Source organism: Bactrocera neohumeralis, chromosome 2 (genome assembly GCF_024586455.1).
Source record: "Bactrocera neohumeralis isolate Rockhampton chromosome 2, APGP_CSIRO_Bneo_wtdbg2-racon-allhic-juicebox.fasta_v2, whole genome shotgun sequence".
Lineage (NCBI taxonomy): Eukaryota > Metazoa > Arthropoda > Insecta > Diptera > Tephritidae > Bactrocera > Bactrocera neohumeralis.
The window spans coordinates 71,905,939-71,929,279 of record NC_065919.1 but is presented as its reverse complement, the minus strand read 5'-3'; the positions used below and the strand labels follow the sequence as shown (position 1 = coordinate 71,929,279).

General features: G+C 37.9%; 1 protein-coding gene across 1 annotated transcript; it reads right to left on the bottom strand.

Annotated features, from left to right (window-relative positions):
• Window positions 1–5,763: 5,763 nt before the first annotated feature.
• On the bottom strand, window positions 5,764–22,673 carry LOC126751447 (uncharacterized). The gene is made up of 3 exons (XM_050461721.1): window positions 21,603–22,673; window positions 8,678–9,250; window positions 5,764–8,614 (listed from the first exon to the last, which is right to left on the bottom strand). Exons 1-3 carry the CDS (start codon window positions 21,850–21,852, stop codon window positions 6,372–6,374), a joined length of 3,066 nt encoding a protein of 1,021 aa, XP_050317678.1. The 5' UTR covers window positions 21,853–22,673; the 3' UTR covers window positions 5,764–6,371.
• Between the last annotated feature and the right edge of the window lie 668 nt (window positions 22,674–23,341).

The following is a 23,341-nucleotide window of genomic DNA, read 5'->3' as shown; positions in this document are numbered from 1 at the left end:
CGCCCAACTACATCATTCACTTTCGAGCCATCAGTATAGATGTCAACCATCTTTTTCTGTGTTTACTTTGAACCTTCATTCCCAGTTGAAAAGTGGGGTCATGTAGACGGTGTTTGCCCAGCCTACATTACACACCGAACTACATATGCTCGAAGGTTCTATATGTAAATTCTCCTGCAGCCAGTAATCGTCCCGCCGATTTTTCTGCGCAGTTTTCAGCGAAGAGGTCTATAGGTGGCAGACTTAGTACCAGTGCAAGAGCCGCCGTTGGAATTGTCCTAAAAGCTCCCGTTAGTTAAAATTTAGATTTTAGCAAAATGATGTCTTCTCAAAAAAATCGTTTGTTTGCGAAAAAATGTTATGAACTCATTATTAACAAGTAAGGAAGACCTAAGATCGGGTATAACCGAACATTTCATACTCCTACTACTTGCTAGGATTAAAGCCAGGGAAGTTCGTTCAAGTACATATACATATAAGACTTGTTAGTTTATGGGGTCTTGGGCGAGTTTCACCCGATTTTATTCATTCTAAGCACCGTTATAAGAAAGCCACACTCTGTCAGTTTTATTAAGATAACTCACTCAATTGACCGATATATGCGGTATAAAGTCAGCCAGAAGCATGAAAATCTTTGTATTAATTATATGGGGACTAAGGGAAGTAAGTTTTAACACGATTCAACCCATTTGTAGCACACAGATATACTACTATCAGGAAAGGATTCCCTCTGAATTTCAATTATAAATCTGACACATTCGGCAATATTTTCAGTGAAAAGTCAACTATAGGCATTGGTGTCCAAATATTAGGTACTTAGGGACCACGCCCACTTTTTTTAACATTTTTTGCCCCTAGGTGCACCTTGCTATTGCGATCCCCAAATTACAGTTCTATATCTTAATTTAGTGCTTAGTTATGGCACTTTATACGTTTTCGGTTAATGGTGATTTGTGGGCGTGGCAGTGGTCCGATTAAGCCCATCTTCGAACTAGTAATTTGTTTTGCCATGGAACGCGCGTTTCAAGATATCGCAATTTTCATTCAATTATAGCTGGCACGAACATCTCGTCATTTTCATCATTTGCTACTGTGATCAAATTGAAAGGTGAATTTTGTCCATTTCATTTCCTTCAAAGTAATTCCCTCCCGCTGCAATACACTTATGCCAACGAATTTTCCAGTCAAGGGCAGTCAAGGCCATCAGAGCCTTCTTCAATTCAGCTTTTCTATCCTCAATTGAGTGAAGACGGTGTCCTCGGAGTGTTCAGTGAATTTGCTGAATAGCTCTTTTCAAAACCAATTTCATCGCAATTGTAGGTTTTCTAACTGGACTTTGTTCAACAGGTTCACACGCGGGATGACTTTTTAAATATTTTGTCGGTCGCTCTTTGTCAAAGCTGTATGCAAGAAAGCAAGTTGAAATCATCTTGTCAATTCCTTCTCTATTGCCTGTCTTTTGCTAGACTGATATTGAAATATCTCGATAGACACACATTTGGCGAACCTAGCGAAGTCGCTGGGATTGATATTAACCGTTCCAATAAATTTGTGGTAAGCTCAAAATGTTTTGTCCACCTATAAGGATCTGGTGATCCGCTTTTAATAATTTATGGGTAACACAAAGAACGAATATATTCATCCATACTTCGAATATATTCATTCATCCATCATTCCTACGGCCTAACCTAACCGAACCTATCTTTTTTAATCTAGGCATCTAACGCTTTCGGCTCTATCACCATGTATTCAACTAAGTAATTGACGAAATAGATGCCCCCACAGGTTAGTCGTTAAATTAACCTCAATTTATAAGAATTGCAAATACGATATAATTCCTTATATTCTCTATTTTAGTCCAGTCATTATAGTAAGTTCACCTCGGAATTCGATATACCCATTTATATGTCTGTAAATACTTGTATATTGACAACCTAAAGTTGTCTCAAAACTTACATATGGTAGGGTATACAAGTCAAGTATTCATAGATATAGTAGGTATATCGAATTCCGAGATTCTTACCTAATTTAAGCTTAAATGACTGGACTATTTCTCGAATAACGTTCCAATAAAATAAATATTAATTGGAACTATTTCCCACAAACGTCATTTCCCATGCAAATAATTAGTTTTCATTTTAGGCTCCCTTTCATTTGTATTCATGTTCATTTGTATGCGCATAATATTATTGTAGTTATGTATTGTGATTTCACAATTCACACTTTTCCGCCATTTAACGCACGAACAATAGAATTTCACTTCCAATTACATCGGAATAAAGGCTTTTATTGTGGCTTTCGGCTGCAAATGACTCGCTTCATGTCAACGATAGTTCGCTGCGTAATGACATTTAATCGTCAAATGTGCGGCGGGTGTCAATTTCCCCTGGTACACGTTTGTGTAATTACCAGCTAAATGGAAATGCAGGCGGTACATAAAATATGCGTAGGTGTGTATGTTTATGTGAGCGCACACGAAATGCAATATCCACGAAATTCACGTCGAAATCACCAAAAGCGAAAAGATCGCCGATTACCGATCAACGATCAACGGTCTGTACTCACAGTGCCGACAACTGCAACGGACGCTTGACGAGAGGCATTTTTTACGCTTCGCGCTCGTAAAAATTTGTTTGCAGCCTCAGCCAGCCAGCGATCCATTGCAGTCAATTGAACGTGGAAATCGCCTTAATGGGTGATGATTACTCAATGTCCCAACGCTGGCTCAATGGCGCATACTTGAGCGCAAACATACTTTCAAACAGTATTTATATGCGTATAGTACATAATGTAACTGACACAAGAATGCTTTATGGGTATGGGGGATGTATACCATATAGTACATATGTATGTATGTGTATGGCAATATTTTTCGTAAACGCTTGCAATTGACGTATTTTCGTTCGAATGCGTTTTTGATGAACGCATATGGGCTCATTGACAGACACTCAGACAGACCGTGCACCACCACTTCAGAATGGAAAACCATTAAGTGCACTTACTTCACTTACTTTTTTGATTACTCGCCCATCATAAAAGCGTATGCGTATTTGAGCATAAATACATTTGAGAATATCAACATAACGATCACTGCAGTTAAATTAATCGATATTTTGATGTGAGAGATTGCAAATAAATGAAAAAATTAGTGTCTATTCAAAAAAGAAAATAAAGAAGGTAAATGAGTGGCACATAGTTAGTTCCCCTAAGCAGTACTTAAGTGTAAATGTACCGAAGTAAAGAAAAAGACAAAGCTTAGCAGTGTTTCTTCCAATGAGATTTTCAATAAATTTCAAAACGTTAGCAAAATGTTGCACAACATGTAGTACAATAATTTTCCTGATATATCTTATAGACATACATATGTATGTAGTAGGTATGAATTCTGGCCACAGTGTCACTCGAGACCCAAGTTACTCTACAGCTTTACTTTCGAATGAATCGTATGACCTAATTTCTGTTTGTTGTTGCCAAAAATGTAACTTTTTGTCAGAAAGCAGTCGGTCGATTTGCCTTTTCAGGTCATTTAACTTTGAGTTTCTAAGGTGTTTTTGAAAAAAATTACTAAGCTACTTTTTCGCCGGAGAAAGATAAAAGTTGTATAATCTTTCACACAACACAGGGTGTTTTATTTAGGCATGTGGTTTCCCATGAGGTTCTACTTTTTCTGGACATTCTTGGAAAATCTATAATAGACCACATTTGCATCATGCGCCAAATCTTGGAAAAGACCCGTGAGAGGAAGATCGACACACACCACCTATTCGCCGACTTTAAAGCTGCCGACAGCACGAAAGGAACTTATAATAAAGCTAAGTTTTTGGTCATACTATTAAATAGTATGCTAAAGCTAAAGCAGGTTCACTGTGATAATAATGTTTCGCAATATTTGATCCAGTAGTGCTTGGTTATCTTACAGTTATCCCAAATGTTCCAACCGCTTTGAGCAAATAATTCAAATGAAATAGTTCTGTGATAGTTCTCTGAGCACACATACTACATGGTATCCATCTCAGGTACTTCCAGATATGTCTTTATCTTGTTGACGCCACTTCGTTTCCGAGTGGTCTTCCTTTTAAGTCCAACCAAGGGGTTTCATCTTTCGCAAAACTATTTTGTGTACATGGAAACGTACAGTTATTTAATATGTGATTTTCTTACTGTCCATCAATCGGCAGGAGTGCTTCATAAGCCCTTTCACTGCCTAGGACTGCCGCTTCAAAGATAAATGGAAAATATTTGGACGAAAAAAGGAGAAGACATTTTGTGACCTTTACATATTAATGTACGCTTCATGGATTTTATTGATTTGGGGAAACATTCTAATTTTCATAACTGTAACTGCCGCCAGTAGGCTTCACCCATAAGATTGGAGTTATGACTTGACCTTGAAGAGTCTATATTTTCTTACTCGCTATTGTAATTCTGTTCATCTTATATAACTCTACAGAGCCTTGTGTCTACGCCGATCCTTGATATTTTCTGAAATTCAATCCTTCTAACTTTATAAAAGAATTTAGGCCCCTCAGGACATTCAGCGTCAATCTTCATTTTCGTCCCTCTATTTTCATTTATCTTATTCAATAATTTTATAGGATTATTTCCCTATATTTTCACAAGAGCAAGTCATGTAAGACTCACACTTACCTACATATCGTGGGGGTACGTAAGAACATTTCGTATTTCTAAAACCGTATCGGTCGATATTTTTCACCAAATTAGTATAAAGTTTTTTCTTGTTCGTGTGAAGCTCGATCTCCAAATGTTAAGTGGTGTGCTTGTGTTTCTAATGGAATCACGGCTACGGAATCTTTGCAAAAGTTGCAGAAGCGTTTTGGGGAGTCTACTTTAAAACGAAAAAAAGTTTTTGAATCATCCATTCTCTATCTAATCAGAGAGATAGTGGAAGATCTCAACATCGTTTATGTAATAAATGAACAGTTTTTGGTTACATCATTTGCAAAACAACGTTGAGTAGAGGTCTCAAAAGAGAAGCTTGACTACGTAGCTGGGGACGCTACATTCATCAAACGCCTCATTACCGGTTACGAAATGTGGGTATTCGGAGATAATATTATATTTGTATATCAAAATGTTCAAGAGGAACGGGCATATTGAGTTGCGATTTCAGATGATCTATATTGGATAATTTTCCCGTTGGAAAGGTGTTCATAAAATTCTAATAAAATTGCTGAAAATTTTATATTCTAGATGCAGCATTGCTTATTTAGTGGTGATCGGCATAATAAGCACAACACCATCACCATCTTGAGACCCAACATTTATTTTTGAATAATATTGGACCGAATAGTTCAAAGAAATCGTCCATAGAATCGGTTTAGTGTGGTTTGTGGGCCGTTACACATAATTAGACTTTTTTCTGTGGGAATACATATGTAAGGTCCAAGGTCTATGCAGACAATTTCCGCTTCGATTCAGACCCTGGAGCAAAACATTTTGAGTGTCATTTATCAATTATCAGTCGAAATGCTCTAACGAGTCATCGAAAATTGGAGTCAACGGACCATTAGAGATGTAGTCGCGGCCAACATTTGAAAAAGATAATCTTATTATAATTATATGCCGAAGAATGTTCCTTCGAATGATAACAAACATTCCTCATTAAATTTGAAGTTTCTGTGTTTTTCTTCTTTTTTCTTTTTCTAAACGTACGGAACATCGGAAAAGCTCACCCTTTATATACAAGTAGTACCATTCAAGAATAAGGTAAAATCAAAATATACAACAATTATTAGTTTTTAATATATTTCTTTATTTAAACTTCATGCATTTGAAATAACTTAATTCGAAGCTACAAAATTATTTTTTTTTTTTACCTAAGATTTTCGAATTTGATATGCCACTTCAGTAATGCAATAAATAACTGTATCTCAATTAATATTATAAATTTAACAAAAAATAATAATTCTTTGTTCTCTTTTCTCAGTTCCACTCTCATGATTGCATAGCAAAAATTTAAATGCATTAAAATCAATGGACAATTAATTCACATAAAAATGTATATGTGTGTATGTGTGTAAAGAATTCGAAAAATATGGCAAAACAATCGTAATGTTATACATACTACAAATATAATACACGAGCGTATATAATAATATTGCTATTAAAAATAAGAATTACAGTCTGTTTTCGATTTTATGCTAACTAAATAACTAATTCGTCCGCCAATACAACAAATTCATGTATATACCAAATATATATGTCTACATATATGTATGTATATATATACGCGTTTATGACTATGTATGTGTGTGTGTTGAAGTCTCTGCATTCCTTTATTTACAATAAGTGCCACGCAACACTGCGTCCTCTCCCTCTCTCTCTCTGGAGCAATCTAGATCTCGTTTGCCCTACAAACACTCCTCCAACTCCTCGCATGACGCAGCCACTATCGTTGATTTGGGCAACTCGATTTCCAGCAACTTCGTGCATGTGCCCACCTCCTCGTCCTCCTCATCGAGATCGTCTTTGCCACAGCGTTGCTCCTGCATTTCTATATCCAAAGTGCCATGTTGCCGTTGGAAGGAGATGAAGAAAGCCACCACCGAGACGAGCAGGAACATGAGCGCTATGCTGGAGCAAATCACAATTATTAGACCGGAGCGACTGAAGACTGAAGCCGATGTCACATCGTTTATGCTGCGTGTAGGCAAAGGTTTACCAATGCCACCATTACTCTCAGCGGCCATGTGATCATTTAAAGTGCGTCCGGCATTGTGTGGTGGGAAGGTTTCGAAGAGCGTCGCCGCCATTGTATCGTCCAACTGTGTCAACAACATTGTGTGATGTGTCTGCGTGTTGATCGAACGTGAACCTTTCGTTGAGGCGGTGACATCACCTTGTCCGGCACTCACACCCACCAAAAGCGGCACAATGTCTGGGTCATCAGTGCTATTGTCGTCTTCATCATTTACTTGACTATCTTTCAGCGTCGTCGACTGTCCCTCAGTTGTGCTGGTGGAGATCGGTGAGATCTCACCGTTTGGTATGTATGTTGTGCTCAGGAGAGAAATATGCTTTCGCCCCGATTGCTTAGGGGTTATCTTGTTTTGCAGATTAGTTTCATTATCTACGGTTTCTTGTAGAATTATTGACTCCGTGGTGGAACCACTTTGCGTAATTTCGTTGTCTGGCTCAGTTTCTTGCAGAATTGTTGATTCTTCTGCGAGCTTATCAACGCTTGGAATTTGACCATCTTCATTTGTAGTTGACTTTTCTGTTTGACTTACAATATCATTGTTTATTTCTATCAAGTGTTGCATACCGTTGAGAGTATCCTCTTTACCATCAGACTGTGTGCTCTCTTCGCTAGTTGTTAGGTTACTTTTATTTTCTAATTCTTGAGCTTCTTGTTCTATCTCGTCAATTCGATTGTTGTCCTCGTTAAGTTTGTCATCTTCACTGTTATTTTGTGTATCTTCTTCAACATGTCCAGTAGGGGTCTCTACAGGTTCCGAAACAGCCTGCTCGTTGACATTATTTTCTAATTCTAAACTTGATTCCTTTGCCGCATCATCATTCTGTACACTTTGTTCATTTTCATCGTCTACAACGTTTTCCAAAGTTACAGCGGGCTTTGCTGTGGTTTCCTCCTCATCCAACAGCTCTTCTTTAACTATGTCCACACTATCGGTTGTCTCTTCCATTGATTCAACAGTTACAGATTCAAGTGCGCCCTCCTCTAATTCAACACCCTGTTTCTTAATTACAATATGCACACTTTTCACACTCTCGGGCTCAACAGTCGTGTCAACTTCTTCGTTGGCTAGAGCATCGCTTTCGTCTAAGTGTAAGAGATCTACTGGCAGATCTTCAGCCAATACTATAGAAGGCTCGGTAGCGGTGAGGTTTTCATTTAAAACTATAGATAAGGATGATTCATCCGCGGCAGCAGGCGTTATCTCAGTTTCATCCACATCCGCTGCAGAAAAACTCTTTTCTGTTGTTTCAGCGTTTGCATTTTCATTTTCTACAGTTGCTTGATCTCGGCTTGTATTCTCGTTTTCATTCAAAACGCTGGATGAAGATGCTTCATGGCTCTTAACTGACTCCTGACTATCTTCATTATCTACGTTATTCACTTCCGCGTTGACTGAGTGCACTTCGGTTGATGCTTTGATATTTTTGCCTTCTGGCTCCGTATCATCTTCCATTTTTTGGTGGTCCGGCCCATTGCTGAACTCCTTTTGTTCTTTCAAACCTTCTTCATCGATTTCGTTTGCTTCGTGTGAGTAAAGCGCAGACTCAGATAAACGATTTAATTTAGTTTGTATTGAGCTCTCATCTGCAGCTAGTAAACCCTCTTGAGCCTCAACTTTGTCTTCTTCAATATTTTGCATGCCTTCATCTTCAGTTAACTGCATGTTCGTTTCACCGCCGTCATTTAAAATTCCTCCGTTTTCGTTACCATTAACATTAAGATTTCTGGCACCTCGTTGATTGTCCACAAAAGACTTGACCGTTGAAACTGCCTCTTCGGCTTGTAAGGGGAACAGTACTGAGAGGTCATTATTCGCCGTTTTTGAATGCCCAAGGGTTGTACTTTCTGTTGTCGACAATTGCTCGTGCACAGTATCTGGGGAAGTGGATGTTACTGAAATATGATAATGTAAAAGTTAATAATTGTTAGACTTTTCCAAAATCAACCTCAACTTACACTCTGCTAGTACATCAATCGCGGCACTGGACTTGGTGCTACTCTCCTGCAGCGCGCTTTGTATTAACTTCACTTCGTCGCGTAGTTTGCGACGCACCTCCTCATCCGTTACATTTTGTAGGTGTTGAACTTGTGCAGCCACAATGTCTTGTTCAAATTCGATTTCGTTGCGCACAGAATTGCGTATGGAATCCTCCAGATTTTCATCAAGCACAGTTTCGGCATAATCGAATTTTGGATTTACACGTAGATCAGTGGTTGCCTCTTCGCTGACGACTTGCGCGATTTCATTATTGACATCTTGTGGCCTACTCAAAACCGTTATGGGATTATCGTGTCGTACAGTACCGCTGCTGACCGTTGACGTTTCCGCTTCGTTCACAGCTATAGCAACGGTTACATTGTGCTGAACATCCACAACAGCGGTGTGATTATCGGCTAAATGTGGTGTGTCAACTGTGGTGGTATCAATTTCAACTGCGGCTTCCAGTGGTGTATTTGGCGTGGTAAAATGCAAGTCGGTTGTTGTCTCTGCTATAGATCGGCGTACAACAGCTGCATTGATAGGTGTCGCTGTTAAATAAAAGAAATGGATGGAATGTTATCAGCAAATGTTAACTAGAATGTTGTTAGAAATTAAAACTGGAAATGTTGCGGTTAACTCAATGTTAAAAGAAATTCAAATATTTACGGTATATTTACATTAACGCAAGAATCATATATTTATTATTTAACACAAACTACTTGAACAAAATATGTTTTGGAATTATAAAAATAATATTGTTGCTCCCAGAGTCAGAAGTCAGTCATTCAGTAGCGCATCCATTTCCACTTAATTTCTTTGTGGACAAGGTGCTAGAAAAAATGTTCCTTCCAACATATCGTTAATATAAATATTTATTAAAATTAACGGGTTTTTCAACAGGGACGCTACAAAAGTAGACCGATAGAGACAACAAAAGACGCCATATTTTCCCCCATTCTTCTGACATTTTTCTTCAGTAAGGTTTGCGATTTCATTATGGAAAGATATACGATCCAACAACGAGTCGAAATTACTAAAACTTACTACCGAAATTCGGAGTCAGTCGCCTCAACTTTAAGAGCGCTACGTCCAATTTACTTATTCGTTCTGTCAGCTCAACAATTGAGTCAAGTCAAGTGGAACAATTTGAATCCACAGGCACAGTACAAAATGTTCCCGTGCCAGTGAGACAAAGAAGTGCCTGTAGAGTCGAGAATATTGCCGCCGCTAGCGCCTCAATTGAGGAAGACCCAAATCAGTCTCTCACACTTTGTTCTCAAGCGTTGGGTATCTCTGTGTCGTCGTTGTGGCGAATTTTGCGAAAAGATCTTGGCCTACATCCTTACAAGATCAAATTTACGCAAGAATTGAAGCCGCTTGACCATCAGAATTGTCGTATGTTCGTGAATTGGGCTGAGCAACAACTTCAAAATGATTCGGATTTTCATCGAGAAATCATATTCAGCGAAGGGGCTAATTTTTGGCTGAAAGGCTTGTTCAATAAGTAAAATGTGCGTTATTGGTTAGACAGCAGTCCATACGTACTCCATGAGTCACCATTTCATTCCCAAAAAGTACGGTTTGGCGCGGTACTTCCAGCGTGATAATCAAGATCGACACTTTGCTGTGAAAGGGATTCGCTACCGCTCAGAGAAAACCGAATAATTTTGGCTCGATTTAAATGATATGGACTTGGACAATATGTGGTTCTAACAGGACGGTGCCACAAGACACACAGCGAATGTCACAATTCGATCGATCGAACCGATTGAAAACCAAGTTTGATGAACGTGTTATCTCTCGTTAGACTATTTTCCTGTCCTACGTCAAGTCTATGGTCTATGGTATATGCCAAAAAGCCAGCGACTATTGATGAACTTCGTACGAATATCGAACGTGAAATTATGCTTGAAAACCGTCGAAAATTGGGTTCAGCGTCTGGACTTCTCTAAGGTGCCTGTATTGGCCATGCAAAAGAAATCGAATTTCATTCATAATGGCATTGAATGTGTTGATAATTTCAATGATATCCCCTTTGTAGCGCTCTTATTGAAAAACCCGTTATTTTCTGAGCTCTCATTTTATGATGGTAGCGGACTCCATGAATCGATCTATTAACTACTTCGCATATGCAACTTTTCCAATCAATTTTATGTAGTAAAAGTGCACAAATCCTTGTGAGCTCGTGACTTATGAGAGAATATCTTGTAAAATAAAAAAATTGTTGTCAAATTTCACTGACAGTTCAAATGTTATAAACTTTTCGTCAATCTTTTCTTATCACCGAATTAACTTGCCCCGTTTGTGTGGGTCAAAACCGTTCAATGGATTCGCCACTGCGGCCATTTAGTTGAAGTGACTTTATTAGTTGACAAATATTTGAAATTCGTGACATATATCTGTTTATAAATCGTTAAGAAAGTGGTAAAATATGAATTTTTAATACCTAGTATGTTTAGAGCAAAGCTTGTCGTGGCGGAAGGAAAGCAATTATTTAGTTATTTTGAATTTATTTGTAACTAACAGGACATCCTGCTTTCAAACATTATGCGCTACGTTCATATTCGGTCTTTGAAGTGTCTACATAAGTGTGTGTATATTTTTATGTGCATATGTATACCATATACCGCATGCACATTGGTGTGTTGCTCATATCTTTAACGACAGGTTTAAATACATAACCAAACAGACTTCCAAATCCAAAGAGGTATGTATGCACATCATTCATCACAGCACAAATGCGTGTGTCAACTTAGATAAATTCAAACATATGCATATACGACATGCAGTTCATAAAGTTAAAGATCAAGCAGATATTTATACAAATATTTACATATGTACATGCTATGCATTCTGAATGTAAATAGTAAATCTAAAAATAAAGAAGATTTATGAGTTGTTTTCCTACGCCCTCAAGCTTGTCGACTCAATGTTTATATAGAAAGCGATCGTATTACTGAGAATATGCTATGATATTTCAACACATTTTCGACCATTAGAAGTGTTAAAACATTAAAGAGTTGTCGTAACTGAGCATTTTAGTAATAAATAGAAAATAATACAAAAAAATTCGAAATTGAAAAAACTTAAATACTTTTTTCCTTTATTCAAAATGTTTAATTACATTTTTTGTGAGTTGATTTTGAAGCTAAAGAAAGTACAATAATACAATAAATATCCATTCCCGCTAGTTCTGCACTCTCAAGTATTTAAGACTTGACCTCCCAAACGCGGGACAGTTAAGAAGTAAATCTTGAGTTGTTTCCACCCCATCTTCTTCCATACAGCTTCTGCAGATGGCGTTTGGTAAGGCAGAGGCCAGGACAAATCAATGATCAAATAAAAATAGATCTCTTGCGATCGATCGCCTCCAACGCTTCTTCCCACCCACAACTCCCTCGCCGGTAAATCAAAAAATGGACAGAGAAGGAGCCACCAGAGTTCGGTTTGTCGATTTCATGATCCAATTCATCCGGTATGAAGTCAAAGTGAGTTAGGATATCTGAGTGCTCAAACATTTGTTCTTTTAGTAACTCAGATTCTCTGAGTCTGATAGCAACTTTTGCAGCCATATACCTTTCCAACGATGTCTACAGATACTATGTGCAAAATGGCGTTAAGTGCCATGTTTGGAGTGGACCTTAGTGCAGCACACATGCTGATAAGCGCCGCCTGTTTAACACTCTACGGTTTCTTGGCAAGTGTGACCACTTTCGGTTAAAGACCCCATCTTTTGCCAATGGCTTCTCTACAGCAGTATAAGTTAATCGTTGCCTTTTTGCTTTCTCTTCGTTTTTTGGCTTCCAAGAAAGCTACCTATCCAGGATGAGCCCTAAATATTTCACTGTATCCGCCGGTTGCAGACGGATGTCTCCCATTTGCGGCAGCGGCACCACCGTGATCTTGTGTCTCAAGCTTCAAAGTGGTACGAGGTACTAAACCATTTGATTTTGGCATTTCGAATTTCAAAAAGCTCTAAACCTAGTTCTTAAAGCTCTAAGTTGGCCTTATTGCTTAATCGGTTAAGCAAAATCGCCTCCTTAGTCATCTGCTACATTGAGTGAATGCCAAAGACATACAGAAAAGTTAGTTTGGCGTCTGTGTAATAAACTCGCTGGGCTGCAACCAAATTGGGTAGCGCAACGAAATTCCGTCACAGTAGCATATGCAGAGCGGCGCACAATAAAAATTTAATATGTATACTTATGTATGTATATATATTTTTGGTGCCATAGGCGGCTGATTTGAAGCCAAATAATTGATCGGTAGCCACTTATTTAAAACTTTTGAACCTAATAAATATGAAGATAAGGTAAATAAACACTACAAACTACAGAAATAAATTAAAAGAAGCTTGCAGTTAAAAATATTTTTTTTAAATTTGACCATTTTTTTATTTTTTATTTTTTTTTTTTTGTATAATTATTCAGTTTTATTTAGAATCTGTCTTATTATTAAAATTACTATAAGAAAATTTGCTGACAGAAACAATAGTGCATGAAAAATATTTTACAAAAATGAAGATAAAATCAATTGAATCGAAGTGGGAGGATTAAAATTGAATATCTTTTTAGTCTCCTACATTGTTACCTATTATCCAGAAGTTCGGTCCCAAGTACGTTATCATGGTTATCCAAAGCAGAGAGGTAACCAGAACCATTTTTAAGTCTCGATGGAGGACGTCATTTTTAAAATAAAACGATGCACCCACTATAGTGCGAAGAATTTTGAACGTCTTGAATAACTTTAAAATTTGAATCAGCTGAGCTCCCCAAATTTAAATACCATAACAGCAGATAGGTCTGAGTATTGCTCTATATAGTATATGTATAAGTAGCTTGTTGTTCAAACTCAGACGAGATCTGGACCTTAAGAGCCAATATAGCTGCGTTAACCTTAATCTGACCTGAGTTCTCTTAATTTTCACGTGTTCTCTCCATGTACATCTCTTATAAATTGTATTAAAATCTCAGATATTTTGTATTTGTTGGTAGCAACGGACTATACTTGTAAAAGACCACATGAGAACATATTTCGTACCTGAGAGGCATTATTGTTCGGCATTAATGAAAATGTACCATTTGGTTAGCCAGGTTCTGAAATGCATTATCAGTTGATATATCCGCACTAGTTTCCAAGTTTCTGGGATATCGAAATGAAATTTTACAAACATCCTTTTCTCGCTAAGAAGCTGCTCATTGATCGGGACTTTATATGTAGTATATATCTCACATACAAACTGATCTATTAATATCAAGCTAAAGTTCTTCGTATAACCTTTTTGCCAAGTACTTCTCATAAAGAGTACGAAAGGTCGATGCAATCACAGTTAACGCTTTTTCTTGTTTTTGTCCATTTTCCGCCCACTGTGCTGCGTTACAATGAACTCGCCTAGCATATTGTTCTTTTGTTATCACTGATAATAACAGAGCATACAAACATAAATACACATATTTAAATACATAAATAGGTACATATGTAGTTATGTATGTAAGTATATAAAGAAGATGTATGTCGGTATGTGTGCTTGCATGTCAATAATCATAATTCTAACTCGAACAGAAGTCAACAACTCATTCAAGCATGTGGCATGCCACAATAAGGGCAATAGCACTTGGAGGCGACTTGCAAGATAAGCGCCCGAAAAAACCCTAACTAATTCGAACATTAAAATGGAAATGAGGCTGCCCACAAGCGGTTACCAACTGGTTACGGCGCTGCACTAACAACAATATTAGCATTGGCTGCAGTAAACAAACACATGCAAGCAAACACGTACTCCTTTAAGCATACAAAAATGTATTATGCATTCCCGATATCTTAAATTATCACACAATAAAACCGCGGACGGCCAGCGACAGATTGCCGAACTGCAGTCAAAGATGCCAAGACATATGTATGTATATATGTGTATATAGGTGTATGTGAGTATGTCTATACAACATACTTGTGTTTTTTATGCCCTACTGTGCATACATACATACATATTAGTATGTTTTTGTTAAAATGAAGATTTGTGTGTCCAACATGCTCCCATGGGGAACCTTCTTCTGACGCTGTGCCGCTGCCAGTCTATGGAGTGCATGTCTGTATGTACGCCTATGTGTGTTTGAATAAGTGTGGCATGTCAAGAATTTTTCAAATGACGAAATTTTAAAATAAAAGCACCAACTTGTCATTCTTCTATGTCACAGCCACATTCTTCGGCACATAGAGATGACAGCGGCGCAAAGACACATTTGAACAAATCAATATGCCAAGCAGACCGTGTGGCACACAATAGCCGCATAGCGTCAAAATAGCCGAGAATGCAAACGGACACAAACGTGGCAAGCACAATAGTTGGTCTCGCAGCGGCAAGTTCGTTTTGTGGAAAATGTCTTTGAATTGTTGCAGAGGATTTTCCTGCATGCCAAAGCAAAGACCCTAACGAATTGGTGAAATCTGACGACAGCTTACTGCAGTGGTAGTGGCGGGGCAGCAGTTTGAAAGCGTTGCGCTTTGAATGGCAAAGGATTATGCATAACGGCCGACGATAAGCTTTTCCCACGCTTCCATTCATTTCATTGTTTACTCATTTTATCAAGTTCAATGTAATTGTTTACTCGTTTTTATGCTGTTTATAATGCTTTATGACCCCAACTGCTGTTAATGGGGCTTGCGCTCATGCATGCGTGTGGAAAGCAGTCACAGATAAGCCTATGAGTAGGCTTGCCTCTTGCGTAGATGCTTATGTATACTCAGCTGTCATTTGCGTTTGCTTACTGCCTAGATTGCCATGCAAGTATTATCGTCATTAATTTTTATTTATTTGACTTCTGCAGTGTGAACACATACATAGAACATGGAAAAACGTTAATTCTTAATACCCTTTACAAATAAAAAAGTTTCCATACAAAAACTTGGTTTTGATCGTTCAGTTTATATGCCAGCTATACGCTAAAGTGATCTGATATCTGCGGTTCCAACAAGTGAGCAGCTTCTTGGGGAGAAAAGCACGTGGTCAGAATTTCAGTTCGATATCTCAAAAACTGAGGGACTAAATTGTGTAGTTCGAATAGCAATTAACCGTCTGAAGAATAACAATGCCGCGGGGGCCGATGAATTGCCGGCCGTGCCATTCAAATACGGCGGCGAAGAATTGAAAAGTAGCATGCATCAGCTTCTTTGTAAAATATGGACGGGCGAAAGCATGCCCGACGATTTATGTGTGCTCTGCCCAATCTACAAAAAGGCAGACCACACAATCTGCGGCAATTACCGTGGGATAAGCCTCCTCAACATCGCATATAAGATTCTATTGAGCGTACTGGGTGAAACACTGAAGCTCACCGTCAACAAACTGATTGGACCTTATCAATGTAACATTAGGCTTGTAAAATCAACAACTGACTCACAATGCACGAAATCTTGGAAAAGACCCGTGAAAGGAGGATCGACACACACCAGCTCTTCGTCGATTTCAAAGCACGAAAAGGAGCTGACTTTATGCCGCGATGTCTGAATTTGGTATCCCCGCAAAACTAATACGTCTATGTAGGCTGACGCTGAGCAACACCAGAAGCTCCGTCAGAATCGGGAACGACCTCCCGAGCCGTTCGATACCAAGCGAGGTTTCAGACAAGGATATCATCATCCTCGTCCCGCTATTTGGAGTCCTGCTCTGGAGTATTCGACGCAGTATACGCCGGAGAAAGCAGAGAAAGAGAAATGCCTTCATTCTTTTGGAATTACCAGGTAGAGAAAGACCTGGCCACACTTTTAATCTCCAATAAAGAAGAATAAGATTGTGTATATACAGGCAATCAGACAAAGAAGCATGGCTAAATCGACTCTAATATACTTTATAATGTCACCAACATTTCCTTCTGGTAATTGCAAACTTCCTGACACTCTTATTTAACCTTGTTTAGGGTATAAAAAGCCTATCAGTGCTTATATTTGTGAGCATACATACATATACATACATATGTATGTATATAGACTTTGCATTAAATCTCCTACTGTGGGCCATTGATCTACTGAGCATTATAAAGAAATTAACGATAACTTCGACTTCCTTAAACACGCACAGGCATATACATACGTATATATATACATATGTATATATAATGATATATATACACATATGAATGATTATGCACTTATGTAAGAAAGTCCCTTTATATTGCATTTTACGAGTGTCTACTTTCTTATTTATGCATTTCACATTATCAACGCTAGCGATGCAACATAAATTGTTATAAACAAAAATTATCAACACGAAAGAACCAACAAAAAAAGTGGAGGAAAAATAAAATGAGTTCCGATTACACAATTATTTTTCCACAGTATAGCCCATTGAAAATCCACTTATGCGCGTACAATCATACAGTCTGCGTGCATGGCGGAAGATGCGACTAGACGCATGCGTCACCGTGCGTGTACTCATATGCGCATGCGCATGCGCCCATGTGCTCGTCGTATTCACTTCCTATATTTTCTTAACACATGAACCGACGAAAATGTAATTAAATTTTTATGTTATGCCGGCATCTTGAACATCGATTTGCTACACACAGTTCATGCAGCACGTGGCTACGCATTGTGTGTCCGTGACATTTCGCCTCACAATGCCTAACATATGGCCGTATGAAAGCTTGAAAGTCACCGCGCTTGGCGCGAGTGCAATGATAATGAAAGAAACGAATCAATATTCGTACGGAAAAGGAGTACAATTATGAATGACGCGGCGTGTTAAAGTGGCGTAGGAAATCGCTAACCGTTATTGAACTACAAAACGTCACTATCGATTTGGGCCACGTCCACAGCCGTTATGTTTTATGTTTATGTACACACATAAATGGCATTTTACTACAAGTTTCAATTGCTTCGATTTTTTCTTATTGTACAAACATAAATTTATATTAATATTTTTTCCAGCGCATGATTCTTATTATAAAATTTTTCGGTTTATATACATGTATTAAATATTCCACGAACGTTTGACATAATGCGTTCATGCATTGTAACTATGTAGCTATATGGTTATTTCCTACAGGCTCTAAGAACTTTCAAAGAAATAAGTTTATAACTCTGCAAGCAATATTCAACTTTTTATATATTCAATATCTGCTGCACAGCGCTGGTCACGTATTAGTTCTTCTTGTAAACTTTTTTAGTTTCAATTGTCTAAATAAGAACAAATTAAATTGCGGATGTTATCATTTATAGTTGATATGAAAGTCGTTCTTTTGAAAGAATTAATTCATTTGATAAATAACTAAATAGGAGATTTTTCAAAAACTAAGTAGAGGTACTTTTTTAATAGGCATTTTTTGACAGATCACGTGTGAGTCGTGTCAAGATGATATGTTATTTTTGTTCAGTATTGTTTGGCATTTCATCAAGGAATGACTTACGCTTAAACATCGATTACAAATCCTTCAACTTTATTACGAAAATTCACTTTCTGTAAAGAGTGTGTTTAGTGCGCTTCGCTCAACTTATGGTCAACATAATCGGCCTACTGAGCATACTTTTAATTGTCCGTCTGTGCTTTTATCTGACTGTATACATAAGTATTTGCCAACTAGTCGCTCGCTTTTTGAGAAATCGATCTGAAAATTTGCACACGCCATTTTCTGCCCAATAAGATGCTAGTCGGTCCCATATATGTAGCGTAACACTACAGCATATTGCTGCCAACAAACTGATCGTTTAAAGCTAAGATAAATATTTATACCCTTTTATGCTATAAGAAATGCGCCACTGAAGGGAATTATAGCTTCGGTGCAGTCAAAGTTTACGTTTTTTCTTGTTTTTATATTTTTATAAGATGAACAGTTCAGCTAACGTTGATCTAAAATTATTATCTAACATGTGTATGTTGGAGTTGTCAAGAACACTCCGGTCTGGAACTCTCGGAAAACATGTCCAGAACCGAACACAAATCAGCTTAAGTGTATTATATATTTTATTTCCGCTTTTTTCGCCTGGATATCTAAAAAAATAAAGATATCCGAGGTGTGCTTTCTTTGATTAGGCAAAAGCGGAACATTTTTAGGAGGAAATGGTGAAATGATTCTTTCTCATCTTCTAACCAACGTTTGCTGAACTTGTCTAAAACCCAACAGTCCAGTAGCGCATCACAAGAAGCCAACGGAGTTGCTTTCTGTTCCCATTTCCTACAGTTTCCTGCAATACCGCTGTGGTCAAGCATTCAAACCAGTTGAATCATAAAACAACTCGATGCTAGAGAAAAAACATCTAGACAACCTTTCACTAGTGTTGAACGCACAGTCACCGATCTCAAGGCTAATATAGCTGTCCTACTTTCGTAGAGGTTAGTAACCACTAGAATAGCATAGTGTTTACAAATTAAAAATGCCAAATGTATTATGGTGTGGCAACCGAATTACTATTTTAGAGGTTTAAAAATGATGATGTAATATTTGAATTGGTCTAAAAGCTTAAGGTCTGTACGAGTTAAATGAAAGTAAACATAATCGAACTACTTTGTTAATTGAGATACATAATTAATTTTTAAGCTTCTTGGTGCTTTTATACTATTCCTATTAATTAAAGATAATTCTAGAAATTTCTAAAACATTTTAACTGATTCTTACAAATTTATTTTCTCTTTTGACTTGAAATTTATTTGAGCTAAATATTTGGTCCATTATTTATTCAGTAGCTCATCTGATTTTAAAAACTTAAATGAAACAAAAATTAAAATGGATTCAAGTAACAAACAATTTTATATTTACAAAATTTTTTCAATTATCAAAAATATCCTTCCCATAAAAATTTTTAGACTATTTTTAGAGATCATTTAGTAATTAAATGGAGTTAAAAATGTATGAAATTGCCTTAATTTCTAATTAATTGAAAGCCGCTTCAATGCAGATTAAGTATTCAACTAGTTAGTAATTAAAAAACAATTTCCTCACACCGATCCGGTGATGATTGAGTTGATGGCAAGTAACTACATATGTATGTATACGAGTACATGCATATCTTAGCATGATATACTATATGTATGTACCAGTAGACGCACATATTAATGTTACGATTAAATAAGCGCGTCATAGGCAGCTCGCGGAAAGCCAGAAAATAAGTGCTGCATTCGAGATTCAGGCACAGTACATTTTTCAAATCTGTGCTAATATTATAAAGAGTAAATATTTAATTGTTTGATTGCTTGAAGATTGAAAAGTTCTTGTACCTTTAAAGCTACACTCTCTCCTGAGAACATAGGCTATCTTATATTTTCAAAAAAATTAGCTATCATTACCGATATGTCAATAATGTTCCCCAAGCTTTAAAATAAATCACCTAAATAACTTCTTACATAGCGCTGAGAATACTAGTAATTATAGAACAAAATGATCTACTACAACTTTCAATGTTCACATCTCATCGTCTATATGAGCTGTGTCCTGAGATTTTAAAAAATTTAAAGAACGTATAGTATGTGATCTTAAAAGTTTTTGAAGACTTGAAGATGACCAAAACATAGCGGTAGGAATATTTTAGATCCTAATAGTCATATGTAGTGTAAAGCTATTGCTGGCGCTTTTAAAGCTTCAAGAACTTCAAAAATAGTCATTGAAATTTTACATTTTTTTAATAAAGGTATTTAACAACAGAGTTCGAAATGACATTTTTTTACCATTAATAATCGTCTAGCAGAATTCTGAAATTAGTAATGTCCCTTTCTGTGGATTTGTGAACAATTTTCCTTAACTAGCAAAATTAGAACAGATCCCAGTTTTTAATATTGACTGTTTTTGTTTCTTATTTAGGGACAAATTTTTATGCCCTCAACGGGGAATATTAAGTTTCCACAAAGTTTGTAACATCCAGAAGGAAACGCCGGAGACCCTATAAAATATATACATACTATATACATATAAATAATCAGCAGGACGAGTTGAGTCGATTTAGCCAAGCTTGTTTGTCCTTTTGTCTGTAAAATAGCGAACTAGTACCTCAATTTTTGAGATATCGATCTGAACTTTTTGCATACGTCCTTTTCTCGCCGAGAAGCAGCTCATTTCGTCGGAACCGTCGATATCGGATCACTACACATCTGATGCTCTATGATGATCACTACACATAAAATGCGTGTATGGAAAACTTTTTAATTTGACGGGACATTTTCAAGAAATTTAGCAAGGATTATTCCCCCTTAAGGCAATCACTCGTGAAATCTCTTCAGATCGAATCTCTTTCCCATATATCAGCCACACAAACCGAACGATCAGAATTCAGTTGTTGTAAGGTATCTCTTGTATTTGTGAAGCGTATTAAATATTCATCGCAAAAATATGTATTTTAAGCACATGAAGTACACTCATGCACACATAAGCATATAGCTACAATTCGTAGTGGGTAAAAATTTGCCGATAAATGAAATTGCTGTGGAAACGAGAGATTAAAAGGTGAAAAAAACGCAATAAAAAATCGCTTATGCGTTAGCCTTCAAATCAAATTGTCTCGCTGTTGGAGAAATTGCGCTGCAAGTAAACCGTCCAGTTATTATACATAAGCCTACTTTTAACGTTTTCACAACGTCCGTGAGGGGAAGTGGCAGATGTCATGTCGAAATAAGTGGCCCACGCGAAGTTGTTCAAATCTGCTCGAATGGAGGGGCATAAGGGAAGTTAGAATTGCACACAGCTGGCGAAGCAGACCAACAGAGCTGAAGCTGCAAGCTGAAGTATTAATCTTGTTTTTGTTGTTCTTACTATTATTATGGTTGTAGCTGTCTACGCCAATGATGCTAATGCCATCGGCAAACTTATTGATATGTCGATGCAAAAACGGCCCGTGGTGTTGTTGTGCTTATTGCCACACACACATACGAACATCCATACATACATATACATATAATACATTTTAATAGTCAGTACTCACTTGCCAGCGCCAGAACGGCGATTGTGATGAACAGTGGCAAAGCTTGGCGATGATTGCTGCCACTACTGTTGCCATTGCGATAACAGGTTAACCTGTTGCAACGGCTTTGTTTATGGCAGCTGCAATTGCCGTTGGTGCCATTCATGTCTGCTGCCACACCGTGTTTGTTGCTGCCGGTGATGCACTCTGCAGCGGTGTCTTGTCGTTGTTGTTGCGCGAGATCGCAGCGCACTTGTTTCCAGCATGTCATGTTGCCGTCGTCGTTGTTTTTGCTGCTGTTACTTTTGTTGTGGCAGCTGAATTTCTTGTTTGCTTTCTGTTTCGTGTTAAACGGTTGTTGTTTTTGTCGTTGTTGTTGTTGTTGTTGTCGTCGATTCTGTGGTTATTATTGCCGGTAGTTGATTGTATTTTGTGTGTTTGGCAGCGCCCCTTGGTCAATAAAATCTTGTTTCTCTCGGCTGCCTGTATATATGGTACACAATAATTTATCGAGTTCGATCACTGTGCTGTTGAGTGATGATCCTATGGATACCGAAGATGCCACAGCGTCAAGTAGTGCAGACGACACTGCGACCGTTGCAGACAAGTAAAGCCGGCCGTACAAATGAATGGAGCACAAAACGTTGAACCCGTCAATGGCGATGGTGTCAATACTTCCAGAATGTATAGAAAAGCACGATTGCAAATCGCCAATTACTCTTCCTAATCGTTCTTAACACACTGGCTATTAGTGCAACTTCGACTGTGGCGACACTTGCAGCGCGATTTCAGTCGAATCACACAAATGTATAAGTTTCACTAGAAGAATTCTTCGAAAGTGAAACACCCGATCACGTAGGCCTGAAGTGTTCAAGCCATATATGCTCCCAAGCACCTTGAACACGCCAATTTTATACGTACGCACTTTACTTTTAATTGCTTTCTTTTAGCTTCTTCTTTGCAGTAATATTACTTTTGTTACTTTCTTCAAATTTTCCGTGTGTCTCTGCTTTTCACTGAATTATTGTTTTAGACACTGTCGTAGCTGTCATCACTTAAGCAAAAAAGTCGAACTGTTCGCGCCCAATACACGTGAAGAACTGAAACCGAAACTGATTTTGAGAACAGAAATCAACTTTTCCTCAACATTGAGAACCACTACATGTGCACACTCAACGTCAGCGGCCAGCATAAAACTCAACAACAATACGTCCGTCCCGCCATGCCGCTGCAATCTTCAGCCTTCAGTCGACGATCCGACCATGTGCATTTTGTGCTCACAGATATCCATGCAAGCAGCGAAGCACACTCGTATGTATGTGTATGCGTGTGCATACATCACTCTATGTGAGTATGCCTGTGCCCATAAGTATGGATATTCATTGGCATTGTCTTCATGTATTTTCTTTTTTTGTCCTCGATCTTCAACGATCGCCGTCGCCGTCGCCGCCACTGCCACCGCCACCGCTTATGCCTAAATCGGCTCGACCGGCTTGTGTCGGCTCGGCTGTGTGGGCTGTCGGTGTCGTGCGTCGTGCGGCTATGTCTTGCTTTCTTCTCAATCCCGTAGCGTAGTAGAAAGACGTGCTCTTGGTCGCGCTCCTTCTTTCTGGATGTGTAAATACATACGAACGCTTATTTACATTAGGCTTGTATGTGCAGAGTCAATACATTAATATGCGGTTATTTGGGTAGCTGCAATTATACTTTATTGTAGATCACATTAGGCTGTATCGATTTTTTGACTTTCAATATCCACG

Excerpts from the sequence above, each read along its gene's own strand:
- LOC126751447 (XM_050461721.1), bottom strand. The coding sequence starts at position 21,852 with ATGACATGCTGGAAACAAGTGCGCTGCGATCTCGCGCAACAACAACGA. Across the intron at positions 9,251-21,602 it reads CGCCGTTCTGGCGCTGGCAA|CGACACCTATCAATGCAGCT; the intron begins GTGAGTACTGAC and ends TTTATTTAACAG. Across the intron at positions 8,615-8,677 it reads GATTGATGTACTAGCAGAGT|TAACATCCACTTCCCCAGAT; the intron begins GTAAGTTGAGGT and ends ATCATATTTCAG.